The 15,863-nt window shown below is 61.3% G+C and overlaps 2 protein-coding genes across 7 annotated transcripts; one reads left to right on the top strand and one right to left on the bottom strand.

Moving 5' to 3' along the window:
* Positions 1 to 32: 32 nt before the first annotated feature.
* Positions 33 to 12,899, top strand: INTS11 (integrator complex subunit 11). Of its 2 annotated transcripts, XM_003890953.2 has the most exons (17): positions 33 to 154; positions 3,159 to 3,256; positions 3,703 to 3,776; positions 4,658 to 4,886; positions 8,793 to 8,891; positions 8,973 to 9,007; positions 9,406 to 9,544; positions 10,090 to 10,154; positions 10,553 to 10,742; positions 10,880 to 10,963; positions 11,349 to 11,438; positions 11,524 to 11,686; positions 11,771 to 11,878; positions 11,965 to 12,026; positions 12,098 to 12,240; positions 12,332 to 12,461; positions 12,555 to 12,899. In XM_003890953.2, the coding sequence occupies exons 1-17, from the start codon at positions 127 to 129 to the stop codon at positions 12,618 to 12,620; spliced, it is 1,803 nt and encodes a 600-aa protein (XP_003891002.1). In that variant the 5' UTR covers positions 33 to 126; the 3' UTR covers positions 12,621 to 12,899. The 2 variants fall into 2 exon arrangements, with proteins under 2 accessions (XP_003891002.1, XP_009206522.1); XM_009208258.1 differs by having other exon boundaries at positions 11,524 to 11,878.
* Positions 12,749 to 15,752, bottom strand: PUSL1 (pseudouridine synthase like 1). Of its 5 annotated transcripts, none has more exons than XR_002520543.2 (8): positions 15,587 to 15,752; positions 15,336 to 15,393; positions 15,032 to 15,219; positions 14,702 to 14,851; positions 14,457 to 14,627; positions 13,661 to 14,224; positions 13,416 to 13,578; positions 12,798 to 13,161 (listed from the first exon to the last, which is right to left on the bottom strand). XR_002520543.2 is itself a non-coding variant. In XM_003890955.4 (8 exons), exons 1-8 carry the CDS (start codon positions 15,661 to 15,663, stop codon positions 13,112 to 13,114), a joined length of 912 nt encoding a protein of 303 aa, XP_003891004.1. In that variant the 5' UTR covers positions 15,664 to 15,744; the 3' UTR covers positions 12,798 to 13,111. The 5 variants fall into 5 exon arrangements, 3 of the variants coding, with proteins under 3 accessions (XP_009206619.1, XP_003891004.1, XP_021790529.1); XM_003890955.4 differs by having other exon boundaries at positions 13,661 to 13,715; positions 15,587 to 15,744; XR_002520545.2 differs by lacking the exon at positions 12,798 to 13,161 and having other exon boundaries at positions 13,528 to 13,578; positions 13,661 to 13,715; positions 14,023 to 14,224.
* Positions 15,753 to 15,863: the final 111 nt, after the last annotated feature.

A 15,863-nucleotide genomic window follows, 5' to 3' on the forward strand; every position in this document is an offset into this window, starting at 1 on the left:
TCAGGAGGCCCGGCGCGCAGACCCGCGTTTCCGGCTAACGCACCGGAAGTTGACACCCTGGTGGTTGCGCCTGCGCAGTGCATCTCCGGGCGCGGGACTCGCGGCTCTGGGAACGCGGCGGAGACGATGCCTGAGATCAGAGTCACGCCCTTGGGTGAGTGGGAGCCGCCGGCAGGGCTGTGGGGCGGGCTCCGTATGCGGCTCCGGGCGGGCTGGGCGCCCCGCTCCCTCCGGGTTGTCATGGAGCCGGGTGCGCGTCGCGGGCGTCCTCGGTCTCCTCCTCCCCGCGTGGGCCCTGGTGGGAACCGAGAGGCGGCCGAGTCCCTGCACCCTCGGCCTCCGGCAGTGACGCGAGAACGCGAGCCCCGAGGTTCAGGCGGCCGTGAGGGGACGTCGCAGAGGGGGCCGCGGGGCCTCCGCGCTCGCTGTGCGCTTTCGTTGGTGCGTTGACCTCCCTGTGCGGCGCGCTGCCGCCTCCAGCCCCCCAGCCCCCCAGCCCCCCAGTCCTCCAGCCCCCCAGCCCCCCAGTCCTCCAGCTTCTCAGCCTAGCAGACCCCCAGCCTCTCAGCCGCCCAGCCCCCCAGTCTCGCTGTCCCGCTTCTGCCTCCTCACCTCTTGCTTTCTGTCCACCACCCTTTGTGCTCACGCCCAAATTACAATCAACTGTCAGTTCAGCTGTTGTTCTACCTGATTTCTGCAACACTGAGAAAAACAGCAAAAAACACGTATACTGTTAAGAGTCCTAACAGGCTGGGCACTGTGGTTCACGCCTGCAATCCCAGTACTTTGGAAGGCAGAGGTGGGAGGATCGCTTGAGCCCAGGAGTTTAAGACCAGCCTCGCCAACATGGCAAGACCCCATCACTCAAAAAAAAAAAAAAAAAAAAAAAAGAAAGCAAAATTAGCCGGGCATGGTGGTGTGTGTCTGTGGTTCCAGCTACTCAGGAGGCTGAGTTGTGGCGATTGCTTGAGCCCGGGAGGTCGAGGCTGCAGTGAGCCATGATTGTGCCACTGCACTCCAGCCTGGGCGACAGCAAGACCATATGTCAAAAAAAGTCAAAGTCCTAACAGTGTAGAACAATGGGAAGGAGGAAAGAATTAGTCAAAACCCAGGGTCTCAGAAACACCTGGGGGGGACATGGTGCTGCTGGCCAACCATCCTGATGTCCTGGGCGTTTTCCACACGTGCCTGCCCTGTGCTGTCCTGGAACCTGGTCCTTCCACTGGGCAGGGGTCGAGGGCATCTTCCAGCACAGACACTGGGACGAGATTCCATGTCCTTCCTCATGGCATGAGCGCTTCCTTGGAGGGGTGCCTGCTGCCCCGGCGGGGATACTGTGCTGTGAACACCCCTGGCCTGTGCACAGCCCACGGCGTTAGCGTGGGCCCTGCTGCCCTCCCCTGCTCTCTGGGGCCTCTGCTGGGTCCTCCCAGACTGCCCCTTTCCCATTTGGCCTCTTGGCTGCCTGTTCCACCCACTCTCTGGACAGTCTGATCGTTCATGTGGCTTCAGTTGCTCCTTGTCTGTACCTGGGGGTATTCTTAAGGTCGCCTCAGCCAGGGTATCGGCGAAGCGGAACTCCTGTTTCCCCACCTCCCCGTGCCAGGGGCTGCCTTGGGCTCCATGCTCACCGGGCCAGTGCTGTGTCCTTGGGGTCACTCCCACGCCCTCGCCTGTGCGTGACTGTCCCCCGACCCTGCCTGTCCCTCCCAACCCTGTTCCTCCCCCTTCCCCCATCCTGCTCAAAAGTTGGCTTCTCAGGGAGCACTTTCCTGTCATGGTTCTGGAAGTTTCAAGGCTTCCTCATCCTCTTACCTTGCTCTTCTCTGTCGCAGTAGCCTCCATCTGGTGTACTCGAGGTGTCTTGTTTACTTGTCTGCTGTCTGTCTCCTTGCAGACAGGGATGCCTCCTCCTCTGGCTTCTCAGCCCTGTCCCCTCCTGTAGCTCCAGGCTCTATTCCCTGGGATCACTGTGGGTCCTGTCGGGAGGCGGGACTGCCAGTACCTCAGGATTGGGCTTTGGAATTCAGAAAACCAAGCCAGGCCCCACGCTTCAGGGCCACAAGTGCCTCTGTGGCCTTAGGTCCTTGGCCGTGAAGAGGGGCGGCCCTCCCTTCCCACAGATGCCAGAGGGCCTCTGTGAGCCTGGCATGGCTTGGGGTAGGAGGTGCAGAGGGAGGAGACAGCTGAGACCCTGCTCTCAGACAGCTCACACCCAGTGGGGGCAGGAACAGGCCTAGAAGAGAACCTGAGACCCCCATTCGTGGCAGGCAGGCCCTCGGCTGTGGCCCCGCCATCCTGATGTGTGGTGCTGGCTTTGGACGTTTCAGGTGGCTGGTCGGGGAAGGTGGGTGGGGAGTCAAGGGGAAAACCAGGCCCTTCACTGCCGTCAGACTCCTGCTCAGGCGCAGGCTGTGCAGGGGCCGTGGCCCTTTCCTTGTGGGCCCCCAGGTCACATGAGGGGGCTGAGTGTGCCTTGGCTGGCCAAGGCCTCTGGCTGGAGCAGCTGGGCAGGGCTGCTTGGCTGTCAGGAGTGTGGGAGGGCCGCAGATTAGGGTCTGTGTTGGGGGCTGCGTGGTGTGCAGTGGTGTGGGGCTTGTGTTGCCCACGCCGGCCACTGCTGGACCACCGGCACTGTGTTCGTGTGGCATGGCCGAGGCTGCGTGACATCCCTCCACAGCCGCACCACCAGGGGACACCCAGTGCCAGCACTTAGGCACTCAGGCCCTTGCCTGCCGGGGGAAAGATCCTGCAGGAGGTGGCCTCACTGGTCTGCAGCTCTGCTGAGGGTCCAGCCACAGCCCAGGCGTGACTCTGACTGAGGTGTTGGCCCCGCAGACCAGCCCTTGTGTCTGAGGGGCTGAGGACCACAACACAGTGCCCACTACTCAGCCAGCAGGCCACAGCCGCCTGGAGAGGCCAGGGAGGAGCGTGTGGGCTGCCGGCCTCCACCCTGGATGTGGTGGTGTGGGGCGTGGTCCTGTGTCCCCCTTCCTGTGAGTAGGGGTGGCCCTGTTTCTTGGCCCACGTGTCTGTCCACACAGCAGCCTCGGTCTCGTTTCCTCAGTGCATTGGGTCCTGCAGAGCTTGGGGAGGCAGCACAGGGAGCTGGGGGCGGGGGGCGCAGCACTGACTCTCACCTGCCCTCCCTCGAGTAGGGGCTGGCCAGGATGTGGGCCGAAGCTGCATCCTGGTCTCCATTGCGGGCAAGAACGTCATGCTGGACTGCGGAATGCACATGGGCTTCAATGATGACGTGAGTCTCTCGGGCAGGAGGCCCGGAGGCCAGGAGGGCTGGCCGTGTGCAGGCAGACCCTGGGCCTGAGAGCCGGACAGTGGGGCAGTGGGCAGCAGTGGTCGTGCTTGGACGACTGCACCCTGTGGGTAGTAGGGATGGGTGGGCCTGGCCGAGGCGAGCCCCTGTACTGGTGCTGGGCTCCAGCCCCAGAGTCCTATAGGCTGGGCCCAGCGAGACCCTGGGCTCAGCTTCCAGCTCACATCTGTCAGTGAGGTTGGAGGTAATCTCGGCCCCTCTGCATGCTGTGAGCAGCCAGGGGTTCTGGTGCGACCTGCGGGGTGGCAGTGCCCAGCCTGAGTCTGCATGTAGAACCCCCCTTCCTGGGGGCCCCTCCCTGGGACATGGGTGGTCCCAGGTGCTGCCTGGAGACCACGGCGCAACCTGAAGCCTCACGTCCTTCCCAGCGACGCTTCCCTGACTTCTCCTACATCACCCAGAACGGCCGCCTGACAGACTTCCTGGACTGCGTGATCATCAGGTGGGCACCCGTTGGGGGCCTTGAGGGTCCCATGTCTGTACCTATGGGGCTTGGGCCCCCTTACTCGGCCTCGGCAACGTTTGGCAAGGGGCCTGCGTCATCCTTGATCCTCAGGGGGCGTCGGGGCCCCAGGATCTGCTCCTTGCCTGCCTTACTGGTCACACACACGGCCTGGTCTCCACGTGTTCTTCTGGCCCTGCCCTCTGAACCCGGCTCTCCAGGCTTCACCCTCTCCGATGCCTTCTCTGTCTCAGGAGCTTTAAACCCCACTGTCTTGTTGGAGATTCCAGAGTCCTGAGTCTGCCCTGACCCCAGCCTTTAGAGTCCAGCAGCTCATGACCCGCTGGTCTGGGTGGCATTGCCTGGATGGCCACAGCATTCCTGCTGGTTCCCCCTGCCCCGCCCCGCCCTGTCCTCCCCAGCAGCCAGAGGGCCTGTGAAGCCTGGAGAAGCCCGCTCTGGAGGCAGCGTCCTCAGCTGCCCCTGAGACCCTCGTGGTTGTGGTTTCTTGTCAGACACAGCGGGGTCCCCAGTGCCTTCTTGGGGCGTGCCAGGCACTGCCCTCGCCCTCAGGTCTGTGCTGCCTTCACCTGCCGCTCCCCTCAGCCTGTCCTGACGCCTGAAATCCCAGCGGCTCCCCGTGCGCCTTAGCGGCTTCGCATTGCCTCGCGAGCATGTCGCTGTCACCGACGTGTCCGATTTCCCGTTCGCTCACTGCCTCGCTCGACTTTGAGACTGAAGTTCCAGGGAGACCTGACTCTTCAGTACTCGGGATGGGACCTGGTGCACAGCAGGCGAATGAAGGGGGCAACCCACAAGCCCAGAGTGGGGTGAAGGCTGGGGCAGGGTGGGCCCAGGCTGACCTGTGCTGCATCCCCCAGCCACTTCCACCTGGACCATTGCGGGGCACTCCCCTACTTCAGCGAGATGGTGGGCTACGACGGGCCCATCTACATGACCCACCCCACCCAGGCCATCTGCCCCATCTTGCTGGAGGACTACCGCAAGATCGCCGTGGACAAGAAGGGCGAGGCCAACTTCTTCACCTCCCAGATGATCAAAGACTGCATGAAGAAGGTGGTGGCTGTCCACCTCCACCAGACGGTCCAGGTCAGGTTCCCAGGGCCACAGACGCACAGTCACTGCCCACCCCCACAGCAACCATGCCCTCCGCCCGCTCTCCACAGCCTCTGGAAGGCTGGGGCCTCAGGCTGAGCCCACCCCACCTCACTCTTGCATCCAGCACTGTGGGAACACCTGGAGGCGGCAGCGCAAGCACAAGGGTCCCAAACAAGATAGGGCGCCAACCCGGGAGAGCACGCGCAGGGTGGGGGTGTGCCCCGGCCTCCAAACCCACCTGGCTCTGTCTGAGCGGCATTGAAATGGCCAGAGTGGGACAAGCTGGTGCCCTCAGAGCGCTCGGAGCCTCCAGAGACTTGCTGGAGCTCCCAGGGTGTCGCCGGGCAGGGAGGCAGGGGCCAGAGGGGAGATGGGCCAGTTCTGGAGGGTGCCTGGTTCTGGGTGTGGGTCAGGGAGGAAGTGAAGGTTAAGTCGGTGAGTGACAGATTGGCAAAATTTGTGACAAAGATTATGGGTTTGTCTGTGTCTCATTAGAGTCTCTGGGTATTGCTTTTATATTTTTTGAAACTATATTAGGTACTTACGTATTTTGGAACATTTTATTTTTCTGATTGAACTTCTTATCAAAATGAAGTATATTTATCTTTTTCGTTGTGAAATTTTAATTTTTTTTTTTTTTGACAGGGTCTCACTTTGTTGCCCAGGCTGGAGTGTGATCTTGGCTCACTGCAGCCTCAGCCTCCCAGGCTCAGGTGATCCTCCCACCTCAGCCTCCCAAGTAGCTGGGACTACAAGCATGTGCCCCTATGCCCAGCTAATTTATTTTGGTATTTTTTGTAGAGAGGGGGTATGTGTTGCTCAGGCTCTCCAACTCCTGGGCTCCAGGGATCCTCCCACCTCAGCCTCTCAAAGTGCTGGGATTACAGGCATGAGTCACCACACCTGCCAACTCCTCCGTATATTTTAAACCCTGAAAGACATGATTTCTAATGCCTGGTAACATCAACATTTGCTTAGTTTTATTTATATATTTATTCTTTTTGTTGTATTTCCTGCATTTTTTCCGCCTTTTACTTGGGGTAATTTGCCTTCTGCCTAAAGAATGGAGTGTGGGTCTGCTGGTGCTGAATTCTGTCAATTTTTTTTTTTTTTTTTTTTTTTCTGAGACGGAGTCTCGCTCTGTTGCCCAGGCTGGAGTGCAGTGGCCGGATCTCAGCTCACTGCAAACTCCGCCTCCCGGGTTCACGCCATTCTCCTGCCTCAACCTCCCGAGTAGCTGGGACTACAGGCGCCCACCACCTCGCCCAGCTAGTTTTTTGTATTTTTTAGTAGAGACAGGGTTTCACCGTGTTCACCAGGATGGTCTCGATCTCCTGACCTTGTGATCCACCCGTCTCGGCCTCCCAATTCTGTCAATTTTTATTTGGCTGCAAACGGATTTACTTTACCCTCATTCTTGAAGGACTTTTTTCCTCTTAGGTGTGTAGGATTTTAGGTTGACAGTATTTTGTCTCTGCACTTTGCAAACATCATTCTATCCCCCGTCTCTGGCACGGGCACCTGTAGGGTCTTGGCCTTGGTTTTTGGTGCTTGTGCTCCGATGGGCCGACATGTATTCTCAACCTGTTCAGAGTTTGAGGCCTCTTGGATCTGTGGCTTGAGGCCTTCATCACGTTTCTTCCAGTGTTGCTTCTGCCTCGTTCTTGTTCCTCCAGGGGCCCTGAGAGCCTGACGGTCAACCTCTTGAAACTTGGTCATCCCTTTGTCTTTCCTGTTTCCTGATAGATATTCTCTCTGGTGTCTTTCAGTTTACGGATTCTCTTTTCTGGTCATATGTCATGTGGTGGTAAATTCATCCATTGAATTCTATTTTTTTTTTTTTTTTGAGATGGAGTTTCGCTCTTGTTGCCCAGGCTGCAGTGCAATGTCATGATCTCAGCTCACCACAACCTCTGCCTCCCGGGTTCAAGCGATTCTTCTGCTTCAGCCTCCCGAGTAGCTGGGATTACAGGCATGCACCACCAAGCCTGGCTAATTTTGTATTTTTTTTTTTAGTAGAGATGGGGTTTCTCCATCTCTACTAAAAAAAAGGTCAAACTCTTGACCTCAGGTGATCCACCCTCCTCAGCCTCCCAAAGTGCTGGGATTACAGGCATGAGCCACCACATCTGGCCCATCCATTGAATTCTTAATTTGGGTTTTAATAGTTCCTGGTTTTAGAATTTCCACTTTTTGCCAGGCGCGGTGGCTCACACCTGTAATCCCAGCACTTTGGGAGGCTGAGGAGGGTGGATCACGAGGTCAGGAGATCAAGACTATCCTTGCTAACATGGTGAAACCCCGTCTCTACTAAAAATACAAAAAATTAGCCGGGTGTGGTGGCGGCACCTGTAGTCCCAGCTACTCGGGAGGCTGAGGCAGGAGAATTGCGTGAACCCGGGAGGCGGAGCTTGCAGTGAGCCAAGATTGCGCCGCTCACTCCAGCCTGGGAGACAGAGCGAGACTCCGTCTCAAAAAAAAAAAAAAAAGAATTTCCACTTTTCAAAAATAGTTTCTATGCCAAGGGTGGTGGCTCACACCTGTAATCCCAGCACTTTGGGAGGCTGAGGCGGGAGGATCCTTTGAGCCCAGGAGTTCCAGACCAGCCTGAGCAACACAGTGAGACTGTCTCTCCAAAAGTACTGTTTTTATTTTTTATTTTATTTTTGAGACAGTCTCACTCTGCCACCCAGACTGGAGTGCAGTGGCGCAATCTCGGCTCACTGCAACCTCTGCTTCCTGGGTTCAAGTGATTCTCCTGCCTCAGCCTCCCGAGTAACTGGGATTACAGGTGTGCACCACCACACTTGGTTAATGTTTTTGTATTTTTAGTAGAGACAGGGTTTCACCATGTTGGTCAGGCTCGTCTCAAACTCCTGATCTCGTGATCCACCCGCCTCAGCCTCCCAAAGTGCTGGGATTGCAGGTGTGAGCCACCATGCCCGGCAAGTTTTAAATGAGTGAAATAAATTTTTAAGGAAGTCTAGTTTTTTGCCAACTTTTTTTTTTTTTTTTTTTGGACGGAGTCTCGCTCTTGTTGCCCGGCTGGAGTGCAGTGGCACAATCTCAGCTCACTGCAATCTCTGCCTCCTGGGTTCAAGTAATTCTCTTGTCTTAGCCTACTGTGTAGCTGGGATTACAGGTACCTGCCACCATGCCCAGCTAATTTTTGTATTTTTAGTAGAGACAGGGTTTCACTATGTTGGCCAAGATGGTCTTGAACTTCTGACTTCAGACGATCCACCCACCTTGGCCTCCCAAAGTGCTGGGATTAAAGGTGTGAGCCACCGTGCCTGGCCCAATATTTTTTTTTTTTTTGAGATGGAGTCTCGCCCCGTCGCCCAGGCTGGAGTACAGTGGCGTGATCTCGGCACACTGCAACCTCGACTTCCCAGGTTCAAGCGATTCTCCTTCCTCAGCCTCCTAAGCAGCTGGGATTACAGGGATGCACCTCCACGCCTAGCTTATTTTTGTATTTTTAGTAGAGATGGGGTTTCACCATGTTGGCCAGGCTGGTCTTGAACTCCTGACCTCAAGGGGTCCACCCGCCTTGGCCTCCCAAAGTGTTGGGATTACAGGCCTGAGCTACCTTGCCTGGCAGCCAGCATTCTGAATCTTGTCTTTTCTCTGTGATGTATTCAAAGTCCACACTGGAAACTCCAATTTCAGGTCCCTTCAGTCTTCCATCTGTTGTTTTTTGTTCTTTGTCCACATTGCCCGTCCCTTGTGAACTGGATGCTGTGTATGAGCAAGAGGGACTAAAAGGCTCAGTGCAGTGCCCTTGCTCCCCGCCCCTGCCTCCCTCGCTCCCCGCCCCTGCCTCCCTCGATTCCCGCCCCTGCCTCTCTGCCCCTCTGCTGTGACGACACAGCCTGAGCACAGCCCTGTCCTCCACAGGTGGACGATGAACTGGAGATCAAGGCCTACTATGCAGGCCACGTGCTGGGGGCAGCCATGTTCCAGATTAAAGTGGGCTCAGAGTCTGTGGTCTACACGGTCAGTGGAAGGGCTTAAGGCTCGGGAGGGGCTGCCGGGTTGGGACGCACCCTCCTCATGGTGGCCTTGATCGTTCACCAGGGTGATTATAACATGACCCCAGACCGACACTTGGGGTAAGTAGTCCGAGATGTCTTTTGTCCCATGGGCCCCCCTGGCGCTCAGGACCCTGGCGGGTGTCGGCGTGCCAGCCCTGGAGCGGCCGGCCCAGCAGTGTCTCCCGTGTCCCGTGTGGCCTGGAGAGCCCCTTCCTTCTGGGCCCAGATGCGCGAAGACACAGGGTCCAGGCGGGGTCCTCTGTCCCTCCTCTCTCTTCCCAAGGTCTGGGCGGGGTCCTCTGTCCCTCTTCTCTCTTCCCAAGTGTGCTGCCCACAGCATTTTACCAGCTGGCTCTTTCCAGCCAGAGTGGCCCAGGAAGGCGGGTGGGCGTAGTACTGGGGCCCAGCTTGTCAGACCCAGCCCTGCAGCTGTGGGGACCGTGCACCGTGACTCACACCCCACCCCCGTGTACTAGAGCTGCCTGGATTGACAAGTGCCGCCCCAACCTGCTCATCACGGAGTCCACGTACGCCACGACCATCCGCGACTCCAAGCGCTGCCGGGAACGAGACTTCCTGAAGAAAGTCCACGAGACCGTGGAGCGCGGTGGGAAGGTAGCCACAGCAGGGGCGGGGACGCAGGCCCTCGGCTATGTAGCCACAGCAGGGGCGGGGACGCAGGCCCTCGGCTGTGCTAGGCGGGAAGGTAGCCACAGCAGGGGCGGGGACGCAGGCCCTCGGCTATGTAGCCACAGCAGGGGCGGGGACGCAGGCCCTCGGCTGTGCTAGGCGGGAAGGTAGCCACAGCAGGGGTGGGGACGTAGGCCCTCGGCTATGCTAGGTCAGGGTCCTTCTGGCTGGAGGGCACTGCATTTTCAAGCAGGGAGGGAGGAAGGTGTGCTCAGCATTGAAGACAAAAACTCAGAGACCCTTCCCAGGGAGCCTTTGCCTCTCCTACCTCAGATCCTGACGAAGCCCTGGCCAGGGCCCACGCAGCTCCCTTCTGTCTCCAGAGAGTGGCTGGGACAGGACTGGGGGCAGATGAGAGAGGCTAAGGTCCCTATGAGGCAGCTCTTGGGCACCTGGCTGTGCCCTCACTGAACGCTGCCTGCTGTGCCAAGGGGCTGTATGGCCAGGCTCCTGCCTTATGTGTCCCCCAGGTGCTGATCCCCGTGTTCGCGCTGGGCCGCGCCCAGGAGCTCTGCATCCTCCTGGAGACCTTCTGGTAGGTGCCGCCAGGACGGCTCTCTCAGGAGCCCCTGGCCCAGCCTGCACAGTTCAGTCGGTGGGCAGCCCTGCCCAGGGTGCTGGTGGCATCTCAGCCCTGCTTGCTGCTGTCCTGGGGGGCTGCTTGTGCGCTGTGTGACCCCAGGAGGCCTGTGACGTCCCGTCAGCGTCACTGTCTGCGGCTCTTGTAGGGGTTCCTGGTCCTCCGCTGAGCCTGGCTGCTTTAGGGCTTAATGGGACATAGGCTGAGGGCACTGGCCTCCTGTGGTTGCGACTGGACTCAGCCCGGCACATGCATGGGCTGTGCAGATACGGGTGTGGGGGTGACCCGGCCGAGTTCTGCCCTGCAGTGTCCTCCCCTGTGGCCACTGTGCTGACTGGGCCGGTGGTCCCCAGGGAGCGCATGAACCTGAAGGTGCCCATCTACTTCTCCACGGGGCTGACCGAGAAGGCCAACCACTACTACAAGCTGTTCATCCCCTGGACCAACCAGAAGATCCGCAAGACTTTCGTGCAGAGGAACATGTTCGAGTTCAAGCACATCAAGGCCTTCGACCGGGCTTTCGCTGACAACCCAGGGCCGATGGTGAGACCCGCGGCAGGGCTGGCCAGCACATCCACGTCTGTCGGCCTCCTGTCTCCTGCAGGTCTCTGGGCTGGGCCTGCAGTGGTGGTGGGGGCATCGCTGCCCTGAACCCCCCCCCGACCCTGTGTGTCCTGCAGGTTGTATTTGCTACACCAGGGATGTTGCACGCCGGGCAGTCCCTGCAGATCTTCCGGAAATGGGCCGGAAATGAAAAGAACATGGTGAGGGCGCGGTGCGGTGTGGGAACCTGGAAGCTGGAGGCTGGCGGGTTGTCCTTCCTCCCGTGCTGTCTCTGCGCTCCGCTCTTGCTGGCCTCGCGCTGGCCGAGGGACGTGGCTGCTGCTGCCAAGGGACGGGGGTGACATCGCCTGGAGCTGCTCAGTCTCCCTGTGACATAGCCCGTCCACCTCGGGCTGTACAGCCCCAGCCCAGCCCCGGACAGTCTTGTGGCAAAACCTGAGCCCTTTGGCATCTGCAGCTAGGCTTGGTCGGGCACTGCTGGCAGGTGGAAACAGCTTCCAGGGGTTCAGGTGGGGACATCCCAGGGAAGGCCCTGAGGTGCCAAGGCTGGGGTCCCGTGGCTGTGAGCTCTGTGCCTGCCCCCAGGTCATCATGCCCGGCTACTGCGTGCAGGGCACCGTGGGCCACAAGATCCTCAGCGGACAGCGGAAGCTGGAGATGGAGGGGCGGCAGGTGGTGAGTCCCGACCCCGTGCTGGGTTGGCAGGGCAGAGGGGCACCTCCTGGTGGTAACCGCTGTCCACACCCCGTGGCCTCCGCAGCTGGAGGTCAAGATGCAGGTGGAGTACATGTCATTCAGCGCACACGCGGACGCCAAGGGCATCATGCAGCTGGTGGGCCAGGCAGAGCCGGAGAGCGTGCTGCTGGTGCATGGCGAGGCCAAGAAGATGGAGTTCCTGAAGCAGAAGATCGAGCAGGAGCTCCGTAGGCAGCCGGGCGGGCGGCGTGGGGCCCACCTTGGGTCAATGGAGGCAACCTGGGCTGAGGCTTTCTCTTCCTGGGGTCCAGGAGTCAGCTGCTACATGCCAGCCAATGGCGAGACGGTGACGCTGCCCACAAGCCCCAGCATCCCCGTAGGCATCTCGCTGGGACTGCTGAAGCGGGAAATGGCGCAGGGTATGTGGGCCGGGCAGGGAAGGGCGCTCGGGGCAGGCAGCTGGGAGTGGCCCTTGCGTTGACAGCTGCTGCCACCTCTTCCGCAGGGCTGCTCCCCGAGGCTAAGAAGCCTCGGCTCCTGCACGGCACCCTGATCATGAAGGACAGCGTGAGTGCCAGGACAGCCTCTGGAGGGGGGAGGGCCGCTGCTGTGCTCCCTGACCTGCCCCTGCCCCACAGAACTTCCGGCTGGTATCCTCAGAGCAAGCCCTCAAAGAGCTGGGTCTGGCCGAGCACCAGCTGCGCTTCACCTGCCGCGTGCACCTGCACGACACGCGCAAGGAGCAGGAGATGGCGTTGCGCGTCTACAGCCACCTCAAGAGGTGGGCGCCTGGCCCCACCCCCCGACCCCTCAGGTCTCCCCACCCCTTGGGCCCCGGGGGCCAGGCAGGGTCTCACCGAGCCTCCCCACAGCGTCCTGAAGGACCACTGTGTGCAGCACCTCCCGGACGGCTCTGTGACTGTGGAGTCCATCCTCATCCAGGCCGCCGCCCCTTCTGAGGACCCGGGCACCAAGGTGCTGCTGGTCTCCTGGACCTACCAGGTAAGGGGTGGCCCCCAGCCCACCGCGGTCAGCACAGGTGTCACCACCCCTCCCTGTCCTGCACGGCCCATGGTGCTCTTGCTTCTGCCCTAGGACGAGGAGCTGGGGAGCTTCCTCACATCTCTGCTGAAGAAGGGCCTCCCCCAGGCCCCCAGCTGAGGCCGGCATCTCACCCAGCCACCACCTCTGCCCTCTCCCAGCTGGACAGAGCCGGGCCTGCACTTCAGGACTGTGGGTGCCCTGAGTGAACAGACCCTCAGGTCCCATCCCTGGGGACAGAGACCGTGTGTCATGTGCCCACGCAGGCAGCTGTTTCCAGCTAAAGAAAAACTGGCCTCCGGGCTGTCTTGCCTTTATTCCTGCTCCTGGGCCCCCAAACGATGGTTAGGGCAGGGAGTCCCGGACAGCAGTTTCCAGTAAAAGCTGAACGAAAGGCTACTTGGTACCTTCTTCTCAGTGTACATGGCTGTGTCCTGCACTGCACCCCATCCCGCCTACGATACAGAGGGGCATCCAGGCTGGTGGGACCTGGGCAGGGAGGCTGCTGTGGAGGCTGGGCAGCAGTGCTGTGGGCCCCAAGCGGCTGACTGCCGTGCTTGACCAGCACAGGGTTGGGCCTGGTGTGGCCTGACTTTGCCGAGTGTCCGGGGTCATCTGTGGCTCCCGAAGTGTGGCTCCTGCAGGGTGCAGGAGGCAGCACCTGTGGACAGACCAGACCCTGCGTCAGCCTGGGGCGAGGTCAGCCCACCCTCCCCACCACTGGGACCACTCCCATGGCCAGGGAGTGGGTCAGCCCAGGACGGGCTGGGCTGAAGGACTGTGACCCTGGGCGGGGGGCTCCTTTACCCCCAGTTGTCTTGCTGCAGTCAGTGGCCCCTGGCCTCCCCACTCCACGCCATGGCCGCAGCAGTCACTGGGCACATAGCAGGAGCTTCCCAGGCCTATTCCTCTTACCGAGGCTCCCATACAGCACTGACTTGAGGAATAAGCCGTGGGCCGGGGCCACACGTGCCTGGTGCTTCCCCAGGGGGTCTTGGCTCTCCAGAATCGTCTTCACCTGGGCAGGTGCCAAAGCCCCCAGCCCCACGGCCACCAGCACAGCGGTCATCCTCCGTACCTGTGACCCAGGGCCGAGATTGCACAGAGGCCTGCCCACCCTCAGCCCCACCCCCCAGGGAGGGCCCCAGAACCGAGCCCACCTGTCTATACAGGAAGGACTGACTCTCAAACTCCAGGCTCCAGAACCGCAGCTTCCTGGAAACACACGTGCCTGTAGGTGTCTGTGGGGCAGCGCCTGCCATCCCCAGCCTACCACGTGGCCTCGGACAGGAGACTGACAGGGCGGGCTGGTTCCCCCGGCTGACTCCCTGCCCCCAGGGAGGCCCATTGGAGAGGCTTAAAACCAGACAAGCAATGCTTGGGCAAGGAGGCAGCAGGACCCTGGAGGCTGGGCAGGTAGCCTGGCTGTGCCGGAGGGGCTTGCCCTGGGCCCTCCCCTAGGGTCCTGGTGCAGGGTCTGGGAACATGGCTGGTGCGTGTGCCAGAGACCCCAGCCCTGTACCTGCTACTCTGACGCAGGAGTCTGGGGCCGGCAGAAGTTCTTCCTCCCTTCAGGGCTCACCCCAGCAGGGGAGGTTTTGTGGTCAGAATCTGCCACCTGGTGGGTGGCCCTCTGGACAGTGATGGGGCAGCAGAAACCACCCCTGCCAGGCTGGGCCAGAACCAGTGGCACCAGCGAAACCTTTCCAGTGGCTGCCAGAATTCTGTTAGGCAGGGCACGGTTTTTCAGAGACAGGCAGCCTTCCCTGTCCTCTGCCCCCCAGCCGGGGTGGGGGAGGGCACAGCTGCAGGCTGGGGGGTGTCCGGGCCACTCCAGCTGTCCAGGTTCTGAGGACAGCTGTCCCGCTTCGCCTGCCTTAAAGCTGGGGGAGGTGCTGGAGCTAAAATCAGCGTGTGACCTGAGGGCAGGGCCACAACCCACAGGCCCTTCCTCACCTGCTCTCCTCGGGGGTGACCAAGGGGCTGGCCTGGCCTGGGGACACGGAGACACGGTGCAGCGTTCGCACAGGGCTTGGCACCGGGCTGCCGGCCGACTGGAACGCGCTGAAGTCATGTGTGCCGAGGAGGTGCTGGGCAGCTTCTTGCATGGCGGCCACATCCAGGCAGCTTCAGGGAACAGGGTAACGTCAGGAGGTGGGGCCTGCCTGCCCCTCCCGGCTCACTGTCAGGACCGCACTCACTCTGCCTGGAGAGTCCAGCATAGGTTGCGTTCAAACACCGGCAGCTCAGCAGGCCGGTGACAGCCAGTGACCAGGCGGTACAGGTAGGTCCGGGACGTGGCTGCGTGGCGAGCGTGGAAGTCGCTGGGCACTCGGAAGGCCCGCAGGACCCTGTGGCAGCAGGTCAGGCTCACCGGAGGAACGACCCTGCCCGTCTGCCCAGGTGTCACCTCCTGTCTCCTCCACCCCCGAGCTCTGACCAGACGACGAAGTCTGTGCAGACCTCCAGCCTCCGCCCGCAACAGAATCGGGAAGGCCGAGCCCCAGGGGCTGCTCAGGTCGCCGGCTCACCTGATGGCCGGGTGCCGCAGGTGGGTGTTGAGGGCCTCGGCCAGGACCTCGGGCGGGAAGGGCGGCCGGCCTGAGCGGCGCTGGACGTCCAGATGCGCCGCATTGCTCAGGGCGTGGACCCCTGCGTCCGTGCGGCTGGAGATGGTGAACCTGACCGGCACCACGGAATTCAGCCGCTCGGCGGCCTCCTGCAGGACCGAGCCGCGGGGCGAGCGGGCGGGTGGGCGAGGCCGGACCCTGGGGACGCGCGGGCGGGGGCTCCCCCTTATCCCTCACCGGGCGTCCCGGGACCGGCCGAGCTCACCTCCAGGTAGTTCTGGACCCCGATGGCGCGCTGAGTGCCCCTGACGGCCGCGACCCCGCTGCGGGCAGAGGCGGGCGGAGGTTACCGGGGGCGCCCTGCCCTGGGGTCTCGGCCGCCCTCTGAGGCCAGAGCCGCTTCCGCCCCCGAACGTTTGCAAACCGCGTCCGGAGACATCCGCTTGCCCGCCCGCGCCCTCCTTCCCGCCTCCGCCCGGGCCACGTGGCGCCCGTCGCTGCGCCCGGGAAACTTACTTAAAGTCGGTGCCCACGTACTGGAAGTACACAAGGTAGCGCGCGCGCACCGAGCCTGCGGCCTGCACCAAACCCATAGCCGAGTCCAGCGGGCGGCGGGGGAGGCGGCCTCCAGCTCCGGGGTTCTGCGCGCGCGCACGCAGCCTGGTCACGCCCCCGCCCCCCCCCCCCGACGCTCTTGCGCCTGCGCAGTCGCCCCGCCCCGCAACGCGCCACGGCGGCCTGGGGGGGGGAGCGGAGGCGGGGTCGGGCTTAGGGAGCGGTTGCAAAGTGCCGG

The sequence above is a fragment of the Papio anubis genome, chromosome 1 (assembly GCF_008728515.1).
Source record: "Papio anubis isolate 15944 chromosome 1, Panubis1.0, whole genome shotgun sequence".
Taxonomy (NCBI): Eukaryota; Metazoa; Chordata; class Mammalia; order Primates; family Cercopithecidae; genus Papio; species Papio anubis.